Source organism: Rhipicephalus microplus, chromosome 2 (genome assembly GCF_043290135.1).
Source record: "Rhipicephalus microplus isolate Deutch F79 chromosome 2, USDA_Rmic, whole genome shotgun sequence".
NCBI lineage: Eukaryota > Metazoa > Arthropoda > Arachnida > Ixodida > Ixodidae > Rhipicephalus > Rhipicephalus microplus.
Window position 1 is genome coordinate 162,221,826 of NC_134701.1, and position 25,734 is coordinate 162,247,559.

Below are 25,734 nucleotides of genomic sequence, written 5' to 3' on the forward strand. Positions count from 1 at the left end.
TCCCGCCGCCACAGTTGTTGAAACGATGCCAGTACGTCAAATCGCAGCTTCCCCTTGACGTCACTCTCTCTTACCCGCAGCAGATGCCGGCTCTTCTCAACACGCTGGAGTGTAGTGGCTATGCTGTTTGATTAACTGACCCGAAGGTCGCGGGATCGAATACCGGTCGTAGCGGCTGCTTTTTGATGGAGGCGAAAGTAGTGACCCGTGTGCTTAAATATGGATGCCCGTTAAAGAACCCCCAGGTAGTAGACATTTCCCGAAGTTTCTAGGACGGTGGTAGGTAGTCAGGTCAGAACTGGATGGATGTTCACGTGAGTGCGTGAGAATAAATCGAGCTTCCCGGCGCACTCGCTGTGGCCTAGTGACTATGGCGTTGAGCTGCTGAACTCGAGCACGTGGGTTTGACTCCATGAAACGGCTGTCGTATTGCGATGTGGCGGAATGCAAACACGCCTTTGTATAACGTCCCGAGTTGCCGAATTTATTGCGGTGTCACCCAGTACGTGCGCGAGTCGTAGTCGTGTCCGGCTTTCGGCGCATTGATACCCCGGGAGTTTAGATGAGTTGAATTTGTTGACGCGATGGCATAGCGTCGGGTACTCAAGACGTTTCTTCAATTGTTTCTGTGCTATGACCGGCATGCGAGGTTTAAGCGGTGGTCGCTCATTGAGCCAGCAGCTGTGGGCATGGCGACTTCCGTAAAAGCGCATAATCGATAACTGCAAGCGTGCTTCACCGCACGACTTTTACGCATAATGTGAAGCCTTCGTAATCTTACAGGGCGAAGACGAGCGAGTGATTATGAGTTAGCAGATTTGGGGATAAGTGGTTGCGCACGCTTACGTTTCTTTTTTTTTGTTCTTGTTTTTTAAGCTCAGCTTTTCGGCGCCTTTTCTGCGTTGAGTGGTGACGATGTAAGCCATACAGCGAACGAGGACGAAAGTGAGGACGAGAGTGCTAGCCCCTCGGTCGGAGCTCGTGCGCATGCATGGCTGGCACGTGCACTGCATCTGACTTCGCTTGTAGTAACGACACTATCGGCGTTTCGCTTGCTTCGCGACGCTTGCAATTCACAGAATTGTGCTTAGAGTAGCACTTAAACGCTTGCTGTTTGCGTGGCAATATGTAACCAATGCTGCGGTGCTACGACTGCGGATAGCCAGAACTTCGAGCACAGTTGGTGTTGCCCTAACGTGAAGAGGCGCTCATAATTCGCATTAGGCAATATCGTAACCGTCGGTGAATTCTTTCGACAGTGATGTTTTTAGACGTACACTAAACAGGACGCAACAGCAAAGCTCTTGTGTCCAGTTTCGCGTGTCAGCAAAAAAAAAAAAAACAAACAAAAAAACCCAGCGCGACAGAGAAAAAAAGAACCGTAAGTGACCATGAGTTCTTACTCTGCGTCGCCACGTGTTACTGAGAGGCGTGTGGACGCACGTGAACGCGTGACACATCGGCTCCGCAATCCAATCTGCTGTACAAAATAAATTGTTCGATAGTTGTGAACGACACAAGTTTCAGCCATATTGCTTGTTTTGATCCTTTCATGTTTGTCAGCTACGTGACCTTTTTCTTGTTAATAATTGCTTATCCGTTCCTTTAATAAAATTCCAGAATCACAGAGAAACCCCGAAGCCATCGACGTATAAGCTGCTGCGACCGCACGACGCTTCTGATATACCAGCTTTTGATTCGTGTCAGGACGGCATCAAGGTCTCCGTCGTCGTCTCCATTGTCGTCGCGCTGCTTTGCCCACCTCGTTGCGTTTTTGTCCTTCGCTTTTAAACTAAAAATTTTCTCGGCCACCGCCACTATACCCTCTTATACCAGTGCCCTCCCCCCACCCCACCCCCGCCTTCGATACGTCGGACACCATAGAGGGGGAAGGCTAATAAAACCGAGGCAAGGTCGGGCGACGGGCCGATCGAGTATCCAACCGCGCGCTCCCGCGAGCTGAGTGCCTGGCGCCACGTGGGAGCGGAAACTGCAGAGGGCCGGATAATTTCGCCACTAGGGCCTGCCGCTTTGTCGTCCTCCCCGATTTTTGTTTGTTTGTTCTTTCCTCTCCGGCTCACGAAAAATAGTGTCCCGGTGACAACCGCGCATGCGCCTTCGAGTACGGCGTGGTGCACTTTCTCCCTTTCTCTCGCTGCAGTTCAAGTGCGCGTACTTCTTCTGGTGCGCCGTTGGTTGGGGTCGAATCGCGGTACGAACCGGCGTTGGAACCGTCTGCCCCCGTTTTTCTGCCGTGGCCTACTTCGTCGACGTGTGCCAAATAGCCACCCTGAATTTTTTTAGTCATTTTTCATTGTTTCTCTCCCTTTCTTGCCTCCCCTTACTTTTTTAGTTTCGTTTTTTCCCCCCTCTGTCTGCATGCTTTGTCTTGACTATCCACCTGTCCATCAGCCCGTCCGTCAACCTGCAGACCAGTCCGTGCATCCGTCCGTCCATTCCATCGATTGGTCCACCAGTCCATGCATCCTCCATGTATTGGTCTACGGTTCCATCAGACCGTCTGTCCGTTCACTCACCACATCGGAACGAGGGAGGAGTGTTAAAGGCCTATGGAGAAAAAAAAAAGAAAAGAAAGGCTCAAGCGTTTACGTTAAGAGTTCTTCGCTTATTTTTCTCGAGGTTCCGCTGTTTTGAAATCTTGCTTGTCGATCAATTAGAAAAAAAAAAGAAGAAAGAGGCTGTGGTAGTCCCAAAAAGCGGGTCGTTGGAGGAACGTGCTGCTTCAAAGAATCTGGAGTTTGGAAGTTCGTGTCTTTCTTTCTTTGTCGTTTATTTCTTGCCCTTTGTTTCTCAAAAGAGCACTATTCTCGGCTTGTTGGGGCTTGAAACTACTGGCTATACATATAATAGAAAAGAAAAAAAATCTGTACACGAAAGCTACACGGCACAAATGTTTACGGCGTCCTCTTGGCACCATTCCCGGTTTGTTATTTCTTTATGTAAGCTCGGAGCATAAACAAAGTTTAAAAAAAGTTTCTTGTCAACGACGTACTGGTTTAACAATGACAAAGCGTAGTAGCTCTCCGTTCTGTATAATTGAATTATAATAACCCTCTCCGAATTGACCGTCAACGGTCAATGGGCGGAGCAGAAGGAGTAAACTTTATTTATCATATATGACAGTGGTAACTGGGGTGGCCAGGTTGGTGCGTTCAATATTTGGCACATGCAGTGGTGGCAAGGTTATCGCCTGGATATAATATTTTATGGTAAATTGAATGAGATTTAACCTCTAAGTTGAGAATAAATGTACAGTTCTCGCCATGAAAAAATTTTTCGTGTTTTATTTTTTTATTCTCAGTCACTCACTCCAACCATGTTTTTCCGTCTATTTATCTAATGTAATTCCGACCGTATTGTTTTGAAATAAATGAAAGTGGTTCTTCGTTTTCGAGTTCCTATTTCGGAGGAAAGAAGGGGAAATTTGAGGACTATTTATTTGTTAGACACAATATTAACGAGAACAGTCAATGATGCCAAGGATACTATAGGGGATGTTATTGGCAGTAATTGTAATGTAAATGGAACTAAAAGTGGGCGAAAATATAACCTGCTGCTTTCACGGACCAAACCTGCGATCTTCGAGAGAGAGAGAGAGAGAGAGAGAGAGAGAGAAAACGTCTTTATTCATAAAGGCATATAGGAGGAGGGCGTGAGAGGAACCCCTGGTACGGCGTCCCTAGGACGACTCCAGCGACGAGTCGGGCCCGCTGTATCATAGCTAGTAGGACCTCGGGAGATCCATCGCGGAGAGCATCGTCTCACAGCTCCTCGTTACGCAAAGGGTGAAGGAAAGCAGGTAAGGGAGGAAAGATGTTCGCAGTGCACTCGATCGAGACATGGAAGGTCGTGGGCGAGTTTCCACAGCCGGGGCAATGATCTGCATAGCACTGCGGGTAGAATTTACGAAGAGATACCAGATTGGGGAATGTTTTAGTCTGTAGCTGGAATAACGCGCCCGATGCTCGATGAACTGAGCTATAACACAGGACGCATTATTCGGAGGTCACTGGTTTCGTCCCTGCCAGCGGCAGGTTATGTTTTCGTCCACTTTTCTTTTTTCACGCTTACATTACAACCACTACTAAAGTACCCTGTACTTTCTTTGACATCATTGTTTGTTCGTTCTCATGAATATTTTATTTTGGAGTACCCGATTTTTCTTCAGTTCTCCAGAATGGCAGTGCTTCGATATATATGTTGGGTTCCGCTTCTACGGAAAAAAAAAAAAAATAAGGAGGTTGCACTTTTCTGTCAGCCTTTCATTTTCGCACACCGTCTTCGATGGGAAGCTGTTGGAGAAATTTCTGCCGGTATAGCTTCATCGTTCGTTTATTTCGGTTTCGCGCTACGCGGGGGCGCTACGATCGTTGCCGCGGAGCAGACGACGTCGCCGCCGCCGGGGAAAAAAAAATAATACAGGCGTGCGCTGCTGCTGCCGCGGCAGCAGCAGCAGCAGCAAAGCGTCTGCCCACACGATATCTCGACGCTCTCGTGTTCGAAAAGGGCTTGCCATGCGAGGTGCGGGACTTCGTTATCCGTAGAAGCCGGTGAGTCTCGGCAACCCAAGAGGGGCTTGCTGCGCGCCCTCCATGTTGGGAGCTCGCTAATGATAGTATTCGATGTTTCCTTTTTACTTCTTTTATTATTATTTTTCTGGATACGCCTCGTCGTGCCAATTAGGCGTGTGTGACCTGTTCGCCAACCCTGTATTTCAGCACGAACCTGAGTGGAGAGTTGATAAGTTTGTTACGGACGTACAGCGGCAAGTTGGAGAGTGTTGGGGCTGTGCGAAGTGAAAGACGGTGTGCTTCCCCATTAGCAGCGACCTTGTTGTTCTTAGCGCGACCGGCCTTCTCGCGTGCTCTCGTTTTTTGTTTTTTTTTTCGTTTGCGTGTCCCTAACGTACCATGTGTCGTACAGCGTTTGTTACGCGAAACCGGAGGGCAGTATTGGATTACAGTCTGAAAGAAAAAAAAAAAGTGGTGCAACCATTACGTTATAGGAGTTCCCCCTTTTTGTTGTTGTTGTAGTCGTGTCCTCGAAGCGCGACGTTCGACGAACACTGACATAGTTTGCCAAAGCTGCGGTGTAGTTCTCTATATGCGCGTCGACTTTGAACGAATAAACAAACGAAAAATTCGACAGATCCCACGTACCTTGGAATCGACATTATACGAAGCATCTGGAGGGAAGGTAACCGTGTTGCAAGTTTTATATTGAGCGACACTTCATGAAACGACGCCAAATATATGTCCAAATGTTGCACGCACAGACATATGTTGAAGAGTTGCAGATGCTTAAAAAGCTAGTTGTTGGCACTTGCGCAATGATGCCAACTGAAACATGCGTATTAGCAAAACCAGAAGCTAATATGAAGTGCTGATCCTCGCGAGGATGCTGGCCCTGAACAATACTACATAAATCAACTTCAGTGCATGGCAACTAACCAGAATTGACGTTAACCCCACGTCACGGCTGTATCAAAGCGGTACATATGTAATCTTTATAAAATTGGGTAGGCAGCACTGCAACCACTATTGACGTTTCACGAAGATTTGCGTCTGTTTGAATAGTATTTCCGAGACCTAGCGTAGCTTTGTGGTAAAATGCTTCATTGCCACGCAGAATGCTTGGGTTAGATTGCAGCTGCGACCCTGACACTTATTCTTTGCATTCATCGGGTTGCCGCTACCGATGTCGGGTATTTCTTAACGCTAGCGCGTTAAAATTGCCCATGTGTGTTCTTGTCGTTCCTGGGTAGATACTAAGTGTCAATCATCTGTGACACATATGCGCATTCCAGCGGCACATACCTGACCGTGGGTATGTGCCACTGTCTGGCGGGTGCCCCGCCGCAGTGGTCTAGTGGCTAAGGTACTCGGCTGCTGACCCGCAGGTCGCGGGTTCGATTCCCGGCTGCGGCGGCTGCATTTCCGATGGAGGCGGAAATGTTGTAGGCCCGTGTACTCAGATTTGGGTGCACGTTAAAGAACCCCAGGTGGTCAAAATTTCCGGAGCCCTCCACTACGGCGTCTCTCATAATCAAATGGTGGTTTTGGGACGTTAAACCCCACAAATCAATCAATCAACTGTCTGGCGGGAAGTGTTTGACGACGTACGCGACGGGATTGCGACATTATTCATGTCTTGAACAGCGCGTCATATTCGTCAAACAATGTTACCCTTCCATGCTAATTTTGGCTTACGCCAAAAGGGGTGACCACGAGAGCATCCAAACAAAAGTGGCTAAATAGATAGATACGCTTAAAGTCGCCGAAGTTGGCTGAGAAATGCTTCGCATTAAAAAAAAATAGTGATGATTACGATCCCGCACAATGCGAATTCTGAGCGCGGCTGCATATTTTGGCAAATTCTAACCCTGTTTGAAGTGTTGGTTATCCGTGATTGTAGCAATGTGATATTCGTCACAAAATGCCAACTGTCAGCGGTCGAGAGCTCTGCACTGCAGGCGTCACGAACCAATTGAAACGCTCACATCCCCGACAAGCGAACGCAGCCGTAGAGCACGTGCCAGCCCTGCATGCGCGTGACGGAGGAAGATTGCGAGGCCAGTGGCTCAACTCTCGTCCTCGTTCGCCCAATCCGTGACGCCAATGGTAACGCCCCTCAACGCTGGAACGTATAGCTGCGCTCTAAAAGCTCCAGATGCCATCGTTTGATGACGCGGCGATGCTTGGACTGTATAGAAACGGACGAGCCGCCGTTTATATGGCGAAGCCTTCGATGGATGACCTCTTCTTTATTCGAACACTTGACCCTGATCTTAGTCCATGCTCGTCCAGCTTCTTCCCCACTACCTTTGTTCTTCGTCTTTATGTCGGTGCCACGCACGATTTCCAACATTCTCTGCATCTACAAATGAACTCATCATCATCATCATCAGCCTGACTACGTCCACTGCAGGACAAAGGCCTCTCCCATGTTCCGCCAGTTAACCCGGTCCTGTGCTTGCTGCTGCCAATTTATACCCGCAAACTTCTTAATCTCATCTGCCCACCTAACCTTCTGTCTCCCCCTAACCCGCTTGCCTTCTCTGGGAATCCAGTCAGTTACCCTTAACGACCAGCGGTTATCCTGTCTACGCGCTACATGCCCGGCCCATGTCCATTTCTTCTTCTTGATTTCAGCTATGATATCCTTAACCCCCGTTTGTTCCCTAATCCACTCTGCTCTCTTCTTGTCTCTTAAGGTTACACCTACCATTTTTCTTTCCATTGCTCGCTGCGTCGTCCTCAATTTAAGCTGAACCCTCTTTGTAAGTCTCCAGGTTTCTGCTCCGTAGCTAAGTACCGGCAAGATACAGCTGTTATATACCTTCCTCTTGAGGGATAGTGGCAATCTACCTGTTATAATTTGAGAGTGCTTGCCAAATGTGCTCCACCCCATTCTTATTCTTCTAGTTACTTCAATCTCGTGGTTCGGCTCCGCAGTTATTACCTGCCCTAAGTAGACATAGTCCTTTACAACTTGAAGTGCACTATTACCTATCTCGAAGCGCTGCTCTTTTCCGAGGTTGTTGTACATTACTTTCGTTTTCTGCAGATTCATTTGAAGACCCACCTTTCTGCTCTCCTTGTCTAACTCCTTAATCATGAGTTGCAATTCGTCCCCTGAGTTACTCAGCAATGCAATGTCATCGGCGAAGCGCAGGTTACTAAGGTACTCTCCATTAACTCTTATCCCTAAATGTTCCCATTCTAGGCTTCTGAAAACCTCCTGTAAGCACGCGGTAAATAGCATTGGCGAGATTGTGTCCCCTTGCCTTACACCCTTCTTGATTGGTATTCTGTTGCTTTCTTTATGAAGCACTATGGTAGCAGTTGATCCCCTGTAGATTTCTTCCAGGATGTTTATATATACTTCATCGACGCCCTGATTCCGCAGTGTCTGCATGACGGCTGATATTTCTACTGAATCAAACGCCTTCTCGTAATCTATGAAGGCTATGTATAGTGGTTGGTTATACTCTGAGCATTTCTCTATTACCTGATTGATAGTATGAATGAACTCAGGTTTTCCTAAAGTTCTCCCGAAGAGGCCCTTGAACAGGCCGTGTCGTCCTTCCACAAGTTTTGAGGTTTCGGATGCCCGCGACGAAACTGTTTGGGCCGCCTCTGCGTTGTTGGTACCGACCGCCAGGGATACTAAGACAATGGAACGCTCGCTGAACACAGTGACACGCTGAAGTGTCAGTGCCCTTTTTGGCACATTTTCAAAGAACGCTGCCTGGGCGCTTACATAATCAGCCGTGACCCCCTTGCTCACAACTAAAGAAGAAAATGATATGCACGTGCAAGTTCGGTTTTGCTGCGTCTACTCGCTAGGCTACGCATTGGAAGACTCGGTTTCGCTGCGCCTATACTCGCTAGGCTGTGTGTTCGGGCGCTGCCATCAGATCTCGTAAACTGCATTGCCGGGTGCCTGCCTATACGCGACTGAACGGTTCTGTCGCAGGCGCGCGCAGCTCGCCACCTCCTTTCTGCTCTTAACAGATGGCCACGCGCCAGCTGTGTTTGCGTGTGCGCCGAGAAAAAAAAAAAAAAAGGGGAATCTGCACCTGTCGATGAACGTTGCGAATATCGCGAGCTAAAAAGGAGAGCGACGTAGTTGCTTTCAGCAGCCGCGACACATTTACGTCGTGTGTTTTGGAGCGTGCTGGGGCTGTAAGTAGGATTTTACGTGTTTTTGTGTATGGTCTTATTTTATAGCGCTGCTTTTGAGTACTTGTTGAATTATTGTCGCTGATAACTTGTGCCACGTGCACACGGCCACCGTTTCGTTCACCGCATGCATACGCGCGAGATGAAGTGGGATTTCTTTTCTGCGAGTGACAAATTATAACGTCGATACTTTCGTAGCTATAGCGCTGTTCGCTTTGCCCGACGCAGACAGTGCTTACTGGTCGCGAACGGCCTTGCTTCTACCCTTTACGAAAACGAACCTTCGCCTTTATTCACCCTTGTATTGCTGACCGCTCCTCCAGGTGTCAGCAGTTCGCCCGGTACAGTTAAAAGGGAGTCTGATCACTTACGCGGAAAGCTCAAGAAAGGAATGTCCAGAGCATTCTCGCTCGAAGCTACTTCTCCGTTACAGTGGGATCTGTGATTTATTTCATCTTTCGAAGAAAGAGGAAAGACATGCGCTGTCAGAAAAAAAGCTACTACAGTGCGTAGATTGACGAGGCGACAGCCCCTCTTGGTGGGACATTTCATATCCTTTTCCTTTCTTTGTTTTACGTATCTATTTCCCCAATTAAACAACCTATACTACGCGCCCGCAGCCCCACCTCCCGCCGAAAGAAGCTCACTCTCAGCCTGCTTATTCCGCGTGTAAGCAAAACGTGCGGCGGAGTCGTGCAGGCGGTTAGTGCGTTCACATGATTGCCGTGGATGGTGCGCACGTGGCGGTGCGCGCTAAGGGGCTGGAGATTTTTATTTCACCGTGGGCTGGACACACGGCCGTCGACGGCGGCGTCTTACGAAGCCCGTCGTCGTGGGAAGGGGCGTGTCGAGGGCGAGCACGCAGCTTCTCCTGGCGGCGATCGCAGGAGTCAAATATGCGGCGCTTTGGTTTCGCGTCGAAGGAAAGGCGTGTTGCTTTGCGCAGCCGTCCGCGATGCGAGGAGGAGGGTGGACGAGTCGGAATGTTTGAGGGATGCGGCTCGGCTGGATGCTGTCTCCGCGCGCGCTCACGTAGAGGAGGAGGAGGAACGGGATAATCGGGCGGACAAAGGCGCGAAGGGTGTTTGGGGAAGCGAAGGGAGCGCGTAGTCTCCGCCGGCGGCGCTCGGCGCGTCGGGCTAGGCCTGGCGCTGGTACGAGTCGCGGCGGCAGCGGCTGCTGCTGTTTCCGGGATTCCTTCGTCGTCCCCGCCATGAAGCGCGGTTCCAGCGAGCAGAAGATCGCCAAGCGACCCACGTCCATCATCGGCGGTGGGGGTTCCTTGTCCTCCCGAGGTTCGTGTAGTGTGAGTGGAACTCGGGACGGATGTGCGATGTTTCGCTCGAAATTGGTGAGCGAAGCTCTCGTCACCCTGCGTCACCGACGGAAGCGAGCGGGTGGAAGTGATCATAGCCGTTTTGTTGGGTAGACCCGTCCCATGTGTTTCCCTTTCCCTGAGCGGCTGAAGGTTCAGCGTGTGAGGGAGGACCCTACCTGCTTACGTATGGATACATCGTGGGTCGCGTGGCAAGCATCCCGTGGCCGTGAAAATGCGCGACAAAACAAAGGCTAGGTCTTAAGTAATGCACAGGGAAAAATGAAAGCAAACATAGCAATTAAATGTCCTTTGCATCTCACAGAGTATGTGAAGTTCTGATGCTCTGCACTACAATACTGCATAGCGCATGCCTGGATTAACTTACAACTAGAGTACTTACAAATATTCTTGTAAGAGTGCACAGCAACAATGGAAATTGTGGACATGCCTCACACTGCGACCTACAGTTGACCAAATTGTAGTTTGGTTTTTCTTCGCCGTGTGTTCACGGCTTGGGCCACTCAGTATTTTTAAAATCTCTTTTGCAGAGGTGGGCTGATTTTGTTTACAAATGAGGAGACAGTACTCTTTTATTTGCCAACAACATGACAATACAGTTTGATTAGTGTTCACACTGCTTTTCTGTACTTGAATTGGCATTGTCAGGCACATTCTGAAGGACTTGCAAATTTTTCATGTTGCCTCCACGTTAACAACCATATTGTAGACAGCACTGTTTGAATGTAGTGCACATCCCAATTCAAGAAGAGTGGGCAAGGGGACTAGAGTTCCTTCAGTCTTTTGAATTCTCACAACTTTAAGCCTACTGTTACCGTTCATCCCCCGCCGCGGTGGTCTAGTGGCTAAGATACTCGGCTGCTGACCCGCAGGGCGCGGGTTCGAATCCCGGCTGCGGCGGCTGCATTTCCGATGGAGGCGGAAATGTTGTAGGCCCGTGTGCTCAGATTTGGGTGCACGTTAAAGAACCCCAGGTGATCGAAATTTCCGGAGCCCTCCACTACGGCGTCTCTCATAATCATATAGTGGTTTTGGGACGTTAAACCCCACATATCTATCTATCTGTTACCGTTCATCATCCTTTTACACAGCATTAAGTGAGTACCTTTGTAGTCCTAAAGAGAACATTTTTTGCCCCTTTGCATCAGCACTTTCAGAAGGCACTTACTCACATCCACTAACCAAGAACGAGCATTTACCCTCAAATATGTAGTAGTAATACTTAGAATTAGAGCTATTTGTTGAGGGGGAGGGATCAGCTTACATTTGAGCATGTGTATAGAAGTGACAGTGATTTGGGATTATGCAATTACCAGGCATGTCACTGTTGGAAAAACCAATTAGGTATATTGGAAAGACATAGCATACTTTATCAAAATGCAGAAACAAGGGTGAATGTGCCGAGAGAGGTATGCATGCCCATTGCAAGAGGTCGCAAACGTTCTAGGTGTTTCTAGAAAAAACGCCAGACACCTGTCTACTTAAGCGCATCGAGTTGACTCAGTCGGGGTATTAGCAGGATCTCTGTGGAATAGAATGAAGTTATAGTTGATCTGATACTGCGAGCATGTCGTTTGCAGAGCCCCTCATGTCCAAAGACTGAAAAGAGCGCAATGTACTGTGAGAAGAAATCAGAAGTGAAAGCTAGTGGTCTTTTGAAGATCACTTACGCAGCAAGTGCTTTTGACGAACTTCGGTAATCGCAAAAAAATTCACATAGTTTTGTATTTAAATATCGTCTTCCATTATTCAGGTCATATTCAAATAAAGCTATATATATATATATATATATATATATATATATATATATATATATATAAGGTAGAGAAGTGTGTTCTTAAGGGCTCGTTTTTCCGTGTTTTGACACAACATTAATGAGATCTAACCGACAATAATGCCAAGGAAAGTATAGCGGAAGTTATTAGATTGATATGTATTGTACATGTGAAGAAAGAAAAGTGGGGGAAAAGATAACTTGCTGTGGACAGGAATATATATATAGTCAATTTGAGCATATTCTTGGACACAACTCTTTTAATAAATGCTAGGCAAACTCTGTACACCTGTACTATACATTCTTAGATGTAGCAAATGCAACTTGCAGTCTTCAAGGATATGGTAGATGGATGAGCGAATTGCATATTTTGTCTTGGTGCTTTAAAGATTTATCTTTATTTTTTCCCCTTTTGTGTGCACAGGCCCTGAAGCTAGCGGTGAGGAGCCTCGTCTTTCAGACACACAGAGCACAACTTCATTGTCACCTAAGGTGAGCTGTGGTTGCAGCATTTGCGTAAAATTCTCGACTATCTGGCACTATTCATTATTATAACATGTTTTGCTTTCGCCTGCACATTGTATGACAGGTTTTACACTTGCTATCAATCAAAAGATTTCTTGCAAGCCCACATTACTTGTGGTGCCTGTAAATAGTGACTAAAACTTGGGCATTCGGGTGCAGGATTGTTTCGGTACTCTATTTCATGCTTCAGCAAGCAGCGTTGTGAAAGTTGGAGAAGTGGTTCAATTGTGCAAAGCTCACTTTGTATTCTTTGCAGTGTGGTTGTTCTAAAGAAGAAACGGAAAATAGACATGATACAAGGTGAAAGCACATAAGGCGAGTACGGAGAAAAGGCTTGACACGCACAAGTGCTTGTGCATGTCAAGCCTCTTCTCTGTCCTAGTCTTATGTACTTTCACTCTGTATCATTGCAAACCAAAAGTCCAAACAGCTACCCTAGGATGACAGACAACCACCCATATTGTAGGGCAAAGCTGCTAAGAAATCCGCATGGATTCTTGAGAAAAAGCTCTTCTTAGTTGCTGGAGAATTTGTCAGGCCCAGGAATAATTTGCATTACTACAGTTGTTTCTGATATAAAAGTAGTTTTATGTATTAAGGGTGCCCTATGGATGAAACATTACGTCTAATAACACATATTGTGCATACCGTGTGTGCTGTTTTATATGTTTTTTTTCCCTACGTTAAAGATGGCAACTAATATTACATAATTACGTCATGCGTAGCTATATTTTCTGTAAGTGTGCAGGATTTTTTTCATTTGCAAATGTGACAAGTTAGAAAAGGCTGTTGAATTTGCTAACTACATATATACAGCCTTGCCTGCTACATATAATGAAACATGCACCGACACCATGTTAACATAACATTGACTGACTTTATTTAAAATTTACTCTTGACTGTACGTGATGCTTTAAACTTTAGCGTACTATTATTAATCACTCTTCATGCATCCACTGCAGAGTCACAGTTCTTCTGGTGAGATAGTAACTGTGACTCTTGATAGTTACTATTTCACCATTTTAGAGATTTGTGCCATTGGTATGGGGTACTGCAAGGGAGCTGTTGGAAAGGGGGTGAGACAGCGACTACAGTAATAAAAAAAATGCACTTACGAATATTTTCAATCAAGCTCAGGCCATGCAAAAAAAAAAAAAGTAAAATTCCGCACTGCCATCTTACTGTTCTGCAGGAAGCTCCTCGTTCAAATAAAAACAAAGTACACCCATAATTGGTATCTTTAACGATGCATCTTTGTAACTGCACACGTTTTTCTGCATTGGCAATTTCTGCTTACAGCAGTCTAATTGTGACTTCTCTAAGGGGGATGTCATGGCTGGCGACTCTACGCAGATGTCTGCGAAACTTGCCAAGCGGGAATCTTACAAGGTGAGTGGTCTCTTTAAAGCCTCCATGTTTGTCTTCAGTATTGTCTCTTCTTATACTATCATGTAATATGCTCTCAGCATTACATGTTATATCTTTTTCACTGCTACGCAGTCACCTGCTAAAAATAGGAGATGTCTTAATTATGGGCATAAACTGTTTTAGTAACGTAAGCCACAAGGTTCACAACTGTCCACTTACTCTCAGTCCTAGTATGTCATTGCCTAGCAGACTCACTTTTCCTGTTTCTTTTTTTTTTTTTTTCAAGTGGCTGTAGCACAGAGTTGTTATTGTGTAAACTTGGCAAGGTTTTCTGAAAACTTCAAAAATTCTAAATTTATTCTGCTGCCGTAAGCATTTAAGGATTCCAAACGTTCAAGAAACGCAGTAGGACTAAATTTTCTATGGTCGAAATTGATTGCCACCTGGAAATGTATGAAGAAGTGAAGATTTTCAAACAAATAACGAAGTAGTTTTTCTTTTGCATTCAGAGAATTTAAAGAATTTGATAAGTGTGGCAGGTACAGTAGAACACTGCCATAGCAATGTCCAATTCGACGTGTCAATTGCTTGTTTATATTCAATATTTACTGTAAGCATAGCTTTGTTACATGTCGACATTTCAGATTTCAAACTTCTGATTTTCATATATCGGTTATAGTAGACTCACAGTAAATGAAAATATCTTTTAATGGAACAACTGCTTCTAACATGATTGATTTCAAACTTGGATTGTTTTCCCCCCTGTTCATCGCTTTGTAAACAGAACTGCTTTTAAATGGAGCACATTTTCCTGGTCCTTTGATGCTCCGTTTAACAAGAGTCTACCGTAATTTGATATATATATATGCATTCTTTCCGTTGAGGTCCCACTGTATGTTGTGGGGGAATACAAGTGTTGTTCAAATGAATAGGTACAAAACAACTGTGGGCATAGTTCGACAAACTCGCTCACGAGTCAAGTCACTTGCACTCACTCAGATCGAGCCATTAGTCTGAGTCTGAGCGAGTCCGCTTGAGTGATACGCTGGTGAGCTTGAGTCCGAGTGAGCTCGGAGGAAAAATATTTTGGGTGAGTCTGTGTCCGAGTGAGTTCATAGCGCAAGATATATTTCTCCAGTGAATTCCCTGTTATTTTGCTGGCTTGTGTTCATATCTACTTATCTTGAGCATTACTGTCAGCCTAACCTGGATTCAGGTCGAGTGAGCCCGACCTGTTCGTTAATGTGCATCTGAGTGAGTCCGACTCAGGAAAATTTTATTGCGAGTCCAGCTGAGCCCTAAGCGCAAAACATATTTCATGAGTAAGTCTCAGTGAGCTCCTCAAGCTTTTCCAACCTGCGGCTGTTGCTATAAATGAGAACGTTAGTCAGAGCATACACCATATGCCACAGCTCAATGAAATTATTAATGAACGAGTCGAATAATTACTTGTTCCCAGAATTCCTCTGGCCGTGACGAGACCCAGTCTTTCATAGTGTCATTGAATTCTTCGTCCAAGTTGAAGTGCAGCCCTTTCAGATGGCTTTCAGGGGACCAAACACATAAAAATCACAGGAGAACGGTGGCCCGTTTAACATTATCTGCTGTGTGAAATGGGATAACGCCCCACTGCTCCTCACTAGTTGAATTTGGCAATGTGAATGCCATCCTGTCCTCACATGCACTAATGTGCCAATTGGACAGCACTCTTTGTAAGAACATCTGCCCTCTCCTACTCATGGGGGTACTCCTGCACATTTTGATCCATGGCAGAGACTCCACTCGTGTCTCTGCCTAGATATCTTGCTACATTCTTCCGCAGCATCATTGGCATCTATGTTAAAGGTTGCGTTTTTATGATGCTTCGTACCTTTTCATTTGAACACCCCCAGGAAAAAAAAACATCTCCCAGAACAGGTCTAATCTGTCAATCTGTGCCAAATGTGATGCAGGCCCAGCGCAAGCACTATCGATTTGAGAAGAAGCGGGTGGCCATGGAGCTGTCCAGCACGCTCACGGACCCATCGATCATAGTGCTCGCTGACTGGCTCAAGGTGCGGGGAAGCCTCAAGGGCTGGACCAAGCTGTGGTGCGTGCTCAAGCCAGGATTGCTGCTCCTCTACAAGAGCCCCAAGATCGCCAAGGTCGGAATTAAGTGTACAAGACCCAACCAAGGGTGCACTAATAGGGATACTTCCTAGGAATTGAATGTGGACCTGCGTTTCTCTAGTCCGTACTTCCATGGCCCTGCTGCGATATTTTGAATTTCAACCAGGCATGCTTAGTCGTCTAGAATGTCGGTCGCAGTTTGTTGTAGCCATAGTCGAATCCAGTGATGCCTAACCATTATTTGGTTGTGCAGTTGTCATGTTTAGCAACGTTTCAAGTTTGTTTTCACTGCAATATGAAGGCTCCTTTCATTGAGTTCCAGTTATGTATGAAACTGCACAATTGCAACGGCATCCTTGCTCCTTAGCATCTGTTCTTTTTGCTTCATTAGAACACTGGTTGTCTGGTCCATATTTTCAGATGAACTGCCAACTTATTTCATCATTTTTACCTCATGTTCGCTGTCTGGTAACCACTAACAGCCTACACTTCAGCTGTGCCACTCAGTGCATCTGTCGGTGTAGGCTTTAAACAAAAATCAGCCTAACTGTGTTTAGCACGTCTGTATGGTTGGGGCATCGGCCCTCTTAATAATCAACAGTGTCACATGCTCACTTTTGGTGATGATTGAGTTAACTTGCTGTGGGAAATCTTTTTGGGCAAATTTTTAAAAAGTTGTATGTGCTTGTGTTGGGCTAGTACAAATATCACTTTTTGGCTGAAAGAGATGTGGAAGGGATTAATTTTTCAGCAAAATTGGATAGTAACAGGGTGTAGGTTATAAGCGGTACAATACGTAACTTTTAAAAATTTGCCATACTTAGGCCATACAAGCCCTAACAGCGCGCACTTACCCCCGTTTTCACAAACGCTCCTCGACTCGACTTTCACCCTTCACTTGACAGAGTTGAGCACTGCACCGCCACTCAGCTGAAAATGGCACTGTGCTACTCTAGAATCTCAGCAGATTATCACTGATATGCAGTGACTTGTCGTGACTAGAGACGGCACTCCCATCGGCTTTCTCAAGTGAAGGTGGAGCCTTGAGTGAAGGGACGTTCTAGAATACGGGGGTTAAACCTCAAAACAAGGACATAGTGGAGGTACAGGCAATATGTCCAGTTAACCTTGAAGGCTTTGGGGCAGTGCAGATCCTTTCTTTGTAAGTGGTTTTTCTGCATAGGTGTAGCACTGTGCAGTGAAACAAACTTATACAGGTGGGTTACATACAGGAGAACTTCTATTTATTTATTTCGAATACTTCTAAGTCTCACAAATTTTAAATATCTGTCAAAGCAAATTTTAATGCCGTAATTTTCGTTCTAATAGTTGAAGTCCCCTAACATTCACACAAGCGTAGCCTGCATTCTTGTGTGATGAACTGATTAAATTATTTTTCTTGGCCACCATTCAGTGACAGGTAATCTTTTAGGCTTAACTGCTCCTGTGACCAGCATTTGCCTAAATAGGCATCAAAAGATGAGTCATATAAATTCTTTGTTACCCTGGAAACTTTATGTGTGGCACAACTGCTAGGTATTATGCCTATTGTTATCAGTAAGGAGGACTTCATTGTGAACACACCAGCTTTGACATTCAATCATTATATGCGTTACTCTGCATTGTTCCTTGCTCTTTCGGCTTCCAGAGTAGCCAATGGGTTGGCACTGTCCTGTTGAATGCTTGTGAGCTGATAGAGAGACCTTCCAAGAAGGATGGATTCTGCTTCAAGATCTTTCATCCACTTGAGCAATCCATCTGGGCATCACGGGTATGTCATTTGATTTGTATGTTAAGTTTCTCTTGAAGGCGTTTTGTGTAGCTTCATGCTTCTTATTTTTAGTTGTCACTCATTCTCTTCATTCCGTGAGAAATGGTTTATTCTTAGCCATATACCATATTTCTTTTTTTGTGGTAAACAGATGACAACTAGGGGGTCTGAAAATTATGCGGTGGAAAATTTTCCACGAAAAGTACAAAGCCAAAAAGAAAATGAATTGGTCGCAAAATTGGGATTCTCACGCCAGCAACTCACTACAAGTTTTGAGGAGTGCTAAAAAAGACTTACCTTAGCAATAGAACCACAGGTTCGACATAAGGCAAGATTTATTTGAGACACAAAAGCCGCGACAAAATACCGTATTTACTCGCGTAATCCTCGCACTTGCACAATTCTCGCACCCTCCACATCGCCCAACAAAAATACGATTTCTTTTTTTCCTCGAGTAATTATTGCACCCCCGAAAACTGCTGCAATAATGTCATCTGCTCTTTCCAGCCACTGATGATGATAGTGCACGTCATCTGGTGCCATCTCTTAAGCATCAAGCGTACTATTGCACAAAGGTTCAATGCAACTCAAGCCAAGCCGAAGTGGCCAGTGCGCGTTTCGGCGTGTTTTGTATGTTGCGTCGGTAACCTTCTCAAGTTATGAGGTGATACTGAAGCTGTACGGCTGCTTTAAAGTTGCAAGTGATAGATAATGCACTAAAGAATGGCAACAGGGCTGCCGGTAGGCCCTTTGGATTGATGGTAAACTTTATTTCTTAAGAAGGAAACTGCGGACAATTCTGTTAAATAGCCATCAGTCCGATACTGACGTCCCACGCTTACCTTTTGAGGGCTCCTGTTGAGTGACGAACACTACCGCTATGCCCGCAACGTCCGCAAGCTTTGCATATGGTATTCTAATTCTTGACTATTTGCTTCCACTTTTTGTGTCTCAATTAAATCTTGTCTTGTGTTGAACCTTTGCTTTTATTGTTGAGGTAAGTTTTAATTAGTACTTCTTAAAGCTTGCTGTTAGTTGTTGGTGTGAGAATCCCGATTTGCGGCCACTTCATTTTCTTTTTTGCTCTGTACGTTTTCGTAGAAAGTTTTCCACGCGTAATTCTCGCACCCCCCAACTTTTCATTGGTTTTCCGGCAAAAAAAGTTAGAAGATTATGCGAGTAAATACGGTAGTAGGAAAATACCATACACAAAGCTTGCAGGCACTGTCGGCGTATCGTTAGCATTTGTCACTCCATGGGAGCCTACGAAAAGCTAGCGTGCGATGTTAGCCTAGCGCTGATGGCCATCTAACATGGAATCACCTGCAGTTGCTTTCTGAGGAAATAAAGATTTATCATCTATCCCAGTCTTAGGCACACGAAAGGCCCAACGCATCTAGGTGGCTTTCAGCTGCTCGGGCTGCCGTTGCCAGTAGTGAACACAAAACTCATCGACTCCGAGATGCCTATCGGCAACCCTGTTGCCATTGTTTAGTGCATCATCAATCACTTCCAACTTGAAAACAACCGTATAACTTTCGTATCGCCTGCCCCATAGTGTTACCAGAGAACCAACACAACATACACTAACACACACACCCCAACGCGCACTTCCCACTTTGGCTTGGCTTGGATTAGATGGGGGCTCGTGCGTTGATAGCACGCATGTTGCTTAAGAGATGGTGCCAGACTTTTGTGTGCTAATATCATCAGTGATATGAAGGAGCAGACGACATTTCTGCTGCAATTTTCGGGAGTGCGATAATTACTCCCGGAAAAAAAAATTGTATTTTTGCTGGGCAATGTGAGGGGTGCGAAAATTTTATGAGTGCGAGGATTATGCAAGTAAATAGGGTATATGTCTTGCCCCAGTGAATGTTTAAATCATCTGCAGGCACTAATTTTGGGAAACTTTCAAAACAAGGTGTCATTAAATAGTATACAAAACTAATGGCATTAGGGTTCGCACTGTAAAGAATTTGAAGATTACAATGGTGAGGTTGCTCTAAAATTTCAATTATCAAAAGAGCTCTGTTATTTAGAGTATAGAATGCTTGATTGAGCTGTAGCTGTAAATGAATGAAAGTTTGCCCTTATCTTGAGTAGCCTTTCATTATGCAATGACACATATATTAAAGGACTTATTTATTTGACCTTCTTGGCGCTCTTGACACTTTTTCAGCATGGTCAGAAAACACTGCTGTCTAGGCTCCTGAGCTCATGTGAGCCCAACATTCTAGCACAGCACACAGCTTGGAATATACAATGAATTCTCGAAGTCGGTTAGAAATGGCTAGACATCTCTCAACAAATGATGCCATGAACCCAGATGACCGTGTCATAAACCCAACGTCTATGGCCATTGGCTGGTTTCAGCATTGCAGACTGCATTTTCGCCACAGCTGCATGAGACACCACCACTTGCCCACGTGTGGGCTCATGATCACACTGGAAGTTAGTTGCTCATTCTAAAGAAAAAAAAGTTTTCAAGGTCGTGATTCACGCTCATGAATGTACAGTCTGTTACACACTTAAGAGAAATATTGGAGCGCACGACACGAGGTCTGGCCAGCGCTGCAGTCGCATGTTGCCATTAGCCGATGACACGGTTCAACACTGCACCTCTGAAGCGTCCGCGCATGCTCAAGATGCTGCCAGCGCGTGATCGCAGTGCTGGCCGAATCATCATGTCATACGCTCCGAGATTTCCCATCAGTGTGAATTTGACTGTATGTAGGTTCTTGCCCCCTCGTTATTTCCTCTACCCCTACGTAGCTTTCATCGCGCTCACTGTAACGAAAGTAGAGAGAAAGCACTGAAGTATCCGACAAATTCCTTGAACTCCGTTAGTACTCGGTGTATTCTTAAAATTTTTGCGGCAGTCAATTCATGAATCAATGAGCTCCTCTCGTGAAGCCATTCAATAATTACTTGGAAAGTCGTGCAGGGCTGCTTTAAATGTACGGTAATCACCTTCCAAAGGTGCTGTAGCTCAAAATTCAGTAACTATAAGCATGGACCTTCTCACTTTTGTTGATTTGAAGTGAGCGTATTTTATATTGCTTCGTAACCTCTGGGATGTGTCTGAAATATTGTTACACGACATCGGCAACGAAAGAGCACCATAGACGACGAAGACGATGAAAGCGACCGTGCTCGTGTTGTTGTTGCTGCTGGTCTTCCATCTTCGCTGCAGCTGCCTCTGACTCTCCCTGTATATTTTGTAAATATATTTATTTCATTCATTCTCTCACCCCCGTAACATTTGGTGGAGGTGCGGGGTACAACACGATATAACGGAGCTCCGCAGTGGCCGACGCTTCGATTTTTCCACCATGGCAAACCAGGGACCGGCTCCCGCCGAGGCGACTACAACAACTGTTGTTTTTCCGCAGCTAAAAGATCCTGGCACGTTCTGTGGCACGGATGATGTCGACATCGAAGAATGGTTGCCGCTGTACGAACGTACAAGTAAGAATTACCGCTGGGATGAAACTCTTATGTTAGCCAATATTCTGTTCTACTTGAAAGGAACAGCAAAAGTGTGGTTCGAGAACCACGAAGATGAAATTGGAAGCTGGGATGCGTGCAAAGAAAAGATGCGCGCCCTTTTCGGCAAGTCTGTGGGTAGAAAGGCAGCGACCAAGAAGGAGTTGGCATCTCGTGCGCAAACGTCAACAGAGTCCTACGTGACTTACATTCAGCACGTGCTTGCCCTTTGCCGAAAAGCGGACAACGGTATGGAAGAAACCTGAAAAGTAGCTCACATACTGAAAGGCATTGCAGATGATGCATTCAACCTTCTCATATGCAAGGACTGCAACACGGTCGATGCCATCATCAAGGAGTGCCAGCGTTTTGAGGCCGCAAAAAGTCGACGTATCGCCCATAATTTCACTCGACTACCGAACGCAGCAGCAACGTGGTCGTGCGAAGACAGGCCTGCACTACAGATGCCGTTAACTGCAGAGCACGTGACCAAGATCATCAGACGTGAACTTGAAGCTCTGTCTCCTGCGTCCACGTGCTCGCATGCCTGTGACTCTAGCCCTCAGATGGTGCCACTGGTACATGCCATTGTGCGACAAGAGCTTTCCAATGCTGGACTGGCCTCCGAGTGCACTACAGCTCCCTCTCAGCCGATCAACCGTCGTCGACCCCATGTTTCGTATGCCCAAAGCCAAAACCTTCCGGCGCGCCCTCGCAATCCAGCCGAGTAGAGGACTGCTGACGATCGCCCGATTTGTTTCAACTGCCACCGTATCGGACACGTGGCCCGTCATTGTAACACTCGGTGGTATTGGCATCAGGCATCCTATGGGTACACCCATCGGCCAGAGAGGGATCATGGACGCTTTCAAACTTACCGGGAGTCACCTCAGGCCACCAGTGAAGACGTTCCTTCTATGCCGCCATATCGTCGTCGCTCTCCATCTCCGCATGCTCACCAGTCCCGTTCACCGCTCTCTCGTCGCCCATCGTCTCGCTCGCCCCAATTTCGCCGACTAACGTCGCCGACTGACCACCTGCCGCAGGAAAACTAGATGATGCAGCTCCCGGAGGTGATGCTGCATCGACCACTTGCCTGCCAAATCCTCTGACAATGCTGCCGACTCGACGCAACCTTATTGACGTTGAAGTAGATGACACACCCGTTGTTGCACTGGTGGACACAGGGACTCGCATATCAGTGATGAATTCAGAACTTCGTTGCCGCCTTAGGAAAGTTTTAACGCCACCCACAGTGCCACTCATCCAGGTCGCCGACGGCGGCACGTTTCCCGTGCTTGGAATGTGCTCCGCGCGTATAAGTGTAGCTGATCGCTCCACGACAGTGCTATTTGCTGTGCTCGAGAAATGTTCCCATGACTTTATCCTCGGCATGGACTTTTTATCCGCCCACTCTGCCCTTATTGATTGTGGAACCGGCATGCTTCAACTTCATTTACCGTGTTACCATGACGACCCAACACCAGCTCAACCCCGTCTGTGTTCTGCAGATCACGTTCGCCTAGCACCTCAAGCCGTTACTTGAGATCTGTCCCTCCTGTTCCTGATGGTGACTACATGTTGACACCCCATTGCTGACGTTCTTCTGGCCAAAAATGTTGCCGTGCCTCACACACTTTTGACAGTCACGGGAAATACAGCATCTCTTCCGATCCTAAACTTCAGCTGGTGCGCTCAAGTTATCCCAAATGGTATGACTCTGGCAAAAGTTTTTTCTATAGATGCTGCCATTTCGGTGTTCGTTGCCGAATCTTCTTCGTCCTTTGCTCCGTTTTCATCCTCGACGAGCGCAGCGGATGATACCATCGACAAGATGATCGCTCCGGACCTTCTTCCAGCACAGACAGCTAACATCCGGCACCTGCTGAAATCCTACCGCGACATCTTTGATTTTGATGACCGCCCTTTGCGTCAGACATCCTTTGTAACTCATAGGATTAACACTGGAGACGCCAGCCCCATCCGACGACGTCCTTATCGCGTGTCTAATGCTGAGCGACAAGTTATCCAGCACGAAGTTGAAGAAATGCTCACAAAAGACGTTATCGAACCTTCCTGCAGTCCATGGGCATCGCCGGTCGTGCTAGTCAAGAAGAAGGATGGCAGCTGGCGCTTCTGCGTAGACTACCGTCATACCAGCTGCAACAAGTTGTCATTGCTGTTGTCTGGTAACTCATTATATTTGTAAATTCCTTTGCAAATACCAAAGTGCCGTATGCACTAAGAACTTTTATTACAATTTTTCTGCTCTGGTGATTGAATGTTATGTAAGTTAAATATAGTTTAAATGTAGTTACCTATGTTGTTTAGTGGTTTGTGCATACATATACGTTTGATTGCATTAATTAACGTTTACATTGGGGAGCTAAAACTTAGCTAAGACAATATTCCCGAAACATGGTAAAAGCAATGTGGCATTCCAGTAAGATGGTAGTGTTAAAGAGTATACGGACATGCTTGAAGCAACTAATAAACAAAGGCACGGTTGTAAAGAGAGGAAACATTTCAGCAAGGTACAGTGAATGACTCCATTCTTCGCAAAACTGTAGGGCCCCCGGAACGAGGCCATAGGTGCCCTGGTACAACCACTACCCGTGAGCCACCTCATCTTCCGAGCACCCTCCGAGGCGGCGGGCAAGTGCTGGATGGACGCCCTGGAGCTGTCACTCCGATGCTCCTCGCTTCTGCTGCGTTCCATGACGTCGGGACACTTGCGAAGCAACAGCGGTGGTGGCACCGGGTTGGGCAATAGCCGGGACTCCACACTGTCTGTGGCGGGCATAGGTGCGAGTGAGGCCGAGCTCTCGCACATAGCCACCTCTCCTACCACTACCACGTCTCAGCAGCGGCACTGGAACGAGAGCGACCTCGAGAACCACTTCAAGGACCAAGGTGTGTTGGGCATTGCCAAGTGCCTGCGGTATTCAGCCAGGTATTCCGTGGCAGTTCTGCAATCCTTAGTATTCTTTAGCTGAAAATGTTGGCTGGAAAGAAAGCAGGGAACAGATTTATCAAACCAAAGCTGCTACAGCTGTCAGCAATAACGCAATGCAGATGTAGGCTTCAATGACTAGAGAGAGAAAAAAAAAATCTGAAATTCGTTGCCGGAGTGCTAATAGGCTGCAATAAATACAGTGACACGTTACTGTGATAAATGGTTAATGTGGCAATTGGTTGCTGCTTTGTTACAATCATTAGCCTCATCATTGTCATGCCATTTTATGTCCCAAAGTAGAAAAGAACGTACTGTCTAAATTCCATAAAACATGGCGCAGTTTTGCTTTGCTTGATAACATTATCAGAAGTACTCGCATCGCAAGTTATTATGAAACGGGAACATATCAATTAGGTTTCGTCGCATTACAACCAGTGGATTGCAACTCTGTCCTTTGTTGAAATGGTGACTTGGTTGGCGAGCGTAATCTTTGTATGGCATATGCAGATCTGGGTGATGATGCCCCAACGGATGACCAGCGAGATGGCACCCAGAGCTTGCGTTCAAGCGACACCGACTCGGAGGAGGAAGAGCACCAGCGACTGACGGAAGACAGCGGGGAAGCAGAGCAAGTTGAAGTGGAACCGGAGACACCATACCAGGAAGAGAGCAATGAGGAGCTTGGAGTGGTGAGGGTGCCTTGATGATTAGGAGATGGTACTTGGAGCACAGTGGAGCGATGGTGGCAACAAGCCTTACCGTAAACTGTTTGATTATCTATGCATGTGTACTCATGTGTTGAACAATATTTCTCTGCTTCCTCATTTACTTAGTGCATGTGAAAGACCACTCTTTTTATTTACACACTGAACAACTCATGTGATTTGTCCACCCCCTGAAGTATTGCCCTGGTTCCTGGTATAAAAAGCAACATTGACAGGTGCCTCGCCGCGGTGGTCTAGTGGCTAAGGTACTCGGCTGCTGACCCGCAGGTCGCGGGTTCGAATCCCGGCTGCGGCGGCTGCATTTCCGATGGAGGCGGAAATGTTGTAGCCTTGTGTGCTCAGATTTGGGTGCACATTAAAGAACCCCAGGTGGTCGAAATTTCCGGAGCCCTCCACTACGGCGTCTCTCATAATCATATAGTGGTTTTGGGACGTTAAACACCACATATCAATCAACATTGACAGGTGTGTTTTGCATATTCTTTAAAGCACCGCAGCAAAGGCACCAGCAGGATTGGCGCTGGCACTCGCATGGTGCTCCCATTTTAAGCGTGCATTCGGTACAGTAGATACTCTGTAGCAAGTGCCCTAGCACTGACTGTGTGACCTTGGTAAGCAACACAGTACATAACTAATGAAAGATGATTGACTCTTTGTGGCAGCAGCTACTCCATTTTAATGAAGCAGCATCAACTTTAACTTGGTGGCAGATATCGTGTGCACATGTATTCGGGAAGGCAGAACCTGTCGTGGGCTCTGCCGTGTTAGTTTATCGGTGCTTATTATTTGTGAGTCTTTTTGTTACAGTCGGCAGATTTTTCAGTTAAAATGGCACGAATCCCATATTTTGCATACCATGGTTATGGATGTTGCTAAGGGCATCTTTGCGACATCTTAACATAGTTTTGGCCCCACTTTCTCGGAGCCCTAAAATAAGAGAAGAAATGCAAATAACGCGAGCAAGTACAGTAGTTAT

The 25,734-nt window shown here is 46.3% G+C and overlaps 1 protein-coding gene across 14 annotated transcripts in view; it reads left to right on the forward strand.

Annotated features, from left to right (window-relative positions):
• Nucleotides 1-25,734, forward strand: part of Orp8 (Oxysterol-binding protein-related protein 8) — a 128,321-nt gene that overhangs the window by 80,884 nt on the left and 21,703 nt on the right. For 2 of the 14 annotated variants that reach the window (XM_075887011.1, XM_075887016.1), the window contains 6 exons: nt 12,240-12,307; nt 13,640-13,729; nt 15,661-15,852; nt 17,466-17,588; nt 23,648-23,990; nt 24,541-24,722. In XM_075887011.1, coding sequence (XP_075743126.1) covers nt 12,240-12,307; nt 13,640-13,729; nt 15,661-15,852; nt 17,466-17,588; nt 23,648-23,990; nt 24,541-24,722 — 998 coding nt within the window. Of the gene's footprint in view, nt 1-4,456; nt 4,572-8,641; nt 8,709-9,903; nt 10,001-12,239; nt 12,308-13,639; nt 13,730-15,660; nt 15,853-17,465; nt 17,589-23,647; nt 23,991-24,540; nt 24,723-25,734 lie in introns of those variants that run through there. The other 12 variants (XM_075887012.1, XM_075887017.1, XM_075887013.1 and 9 more) reach the window with 10 other exon arrangements.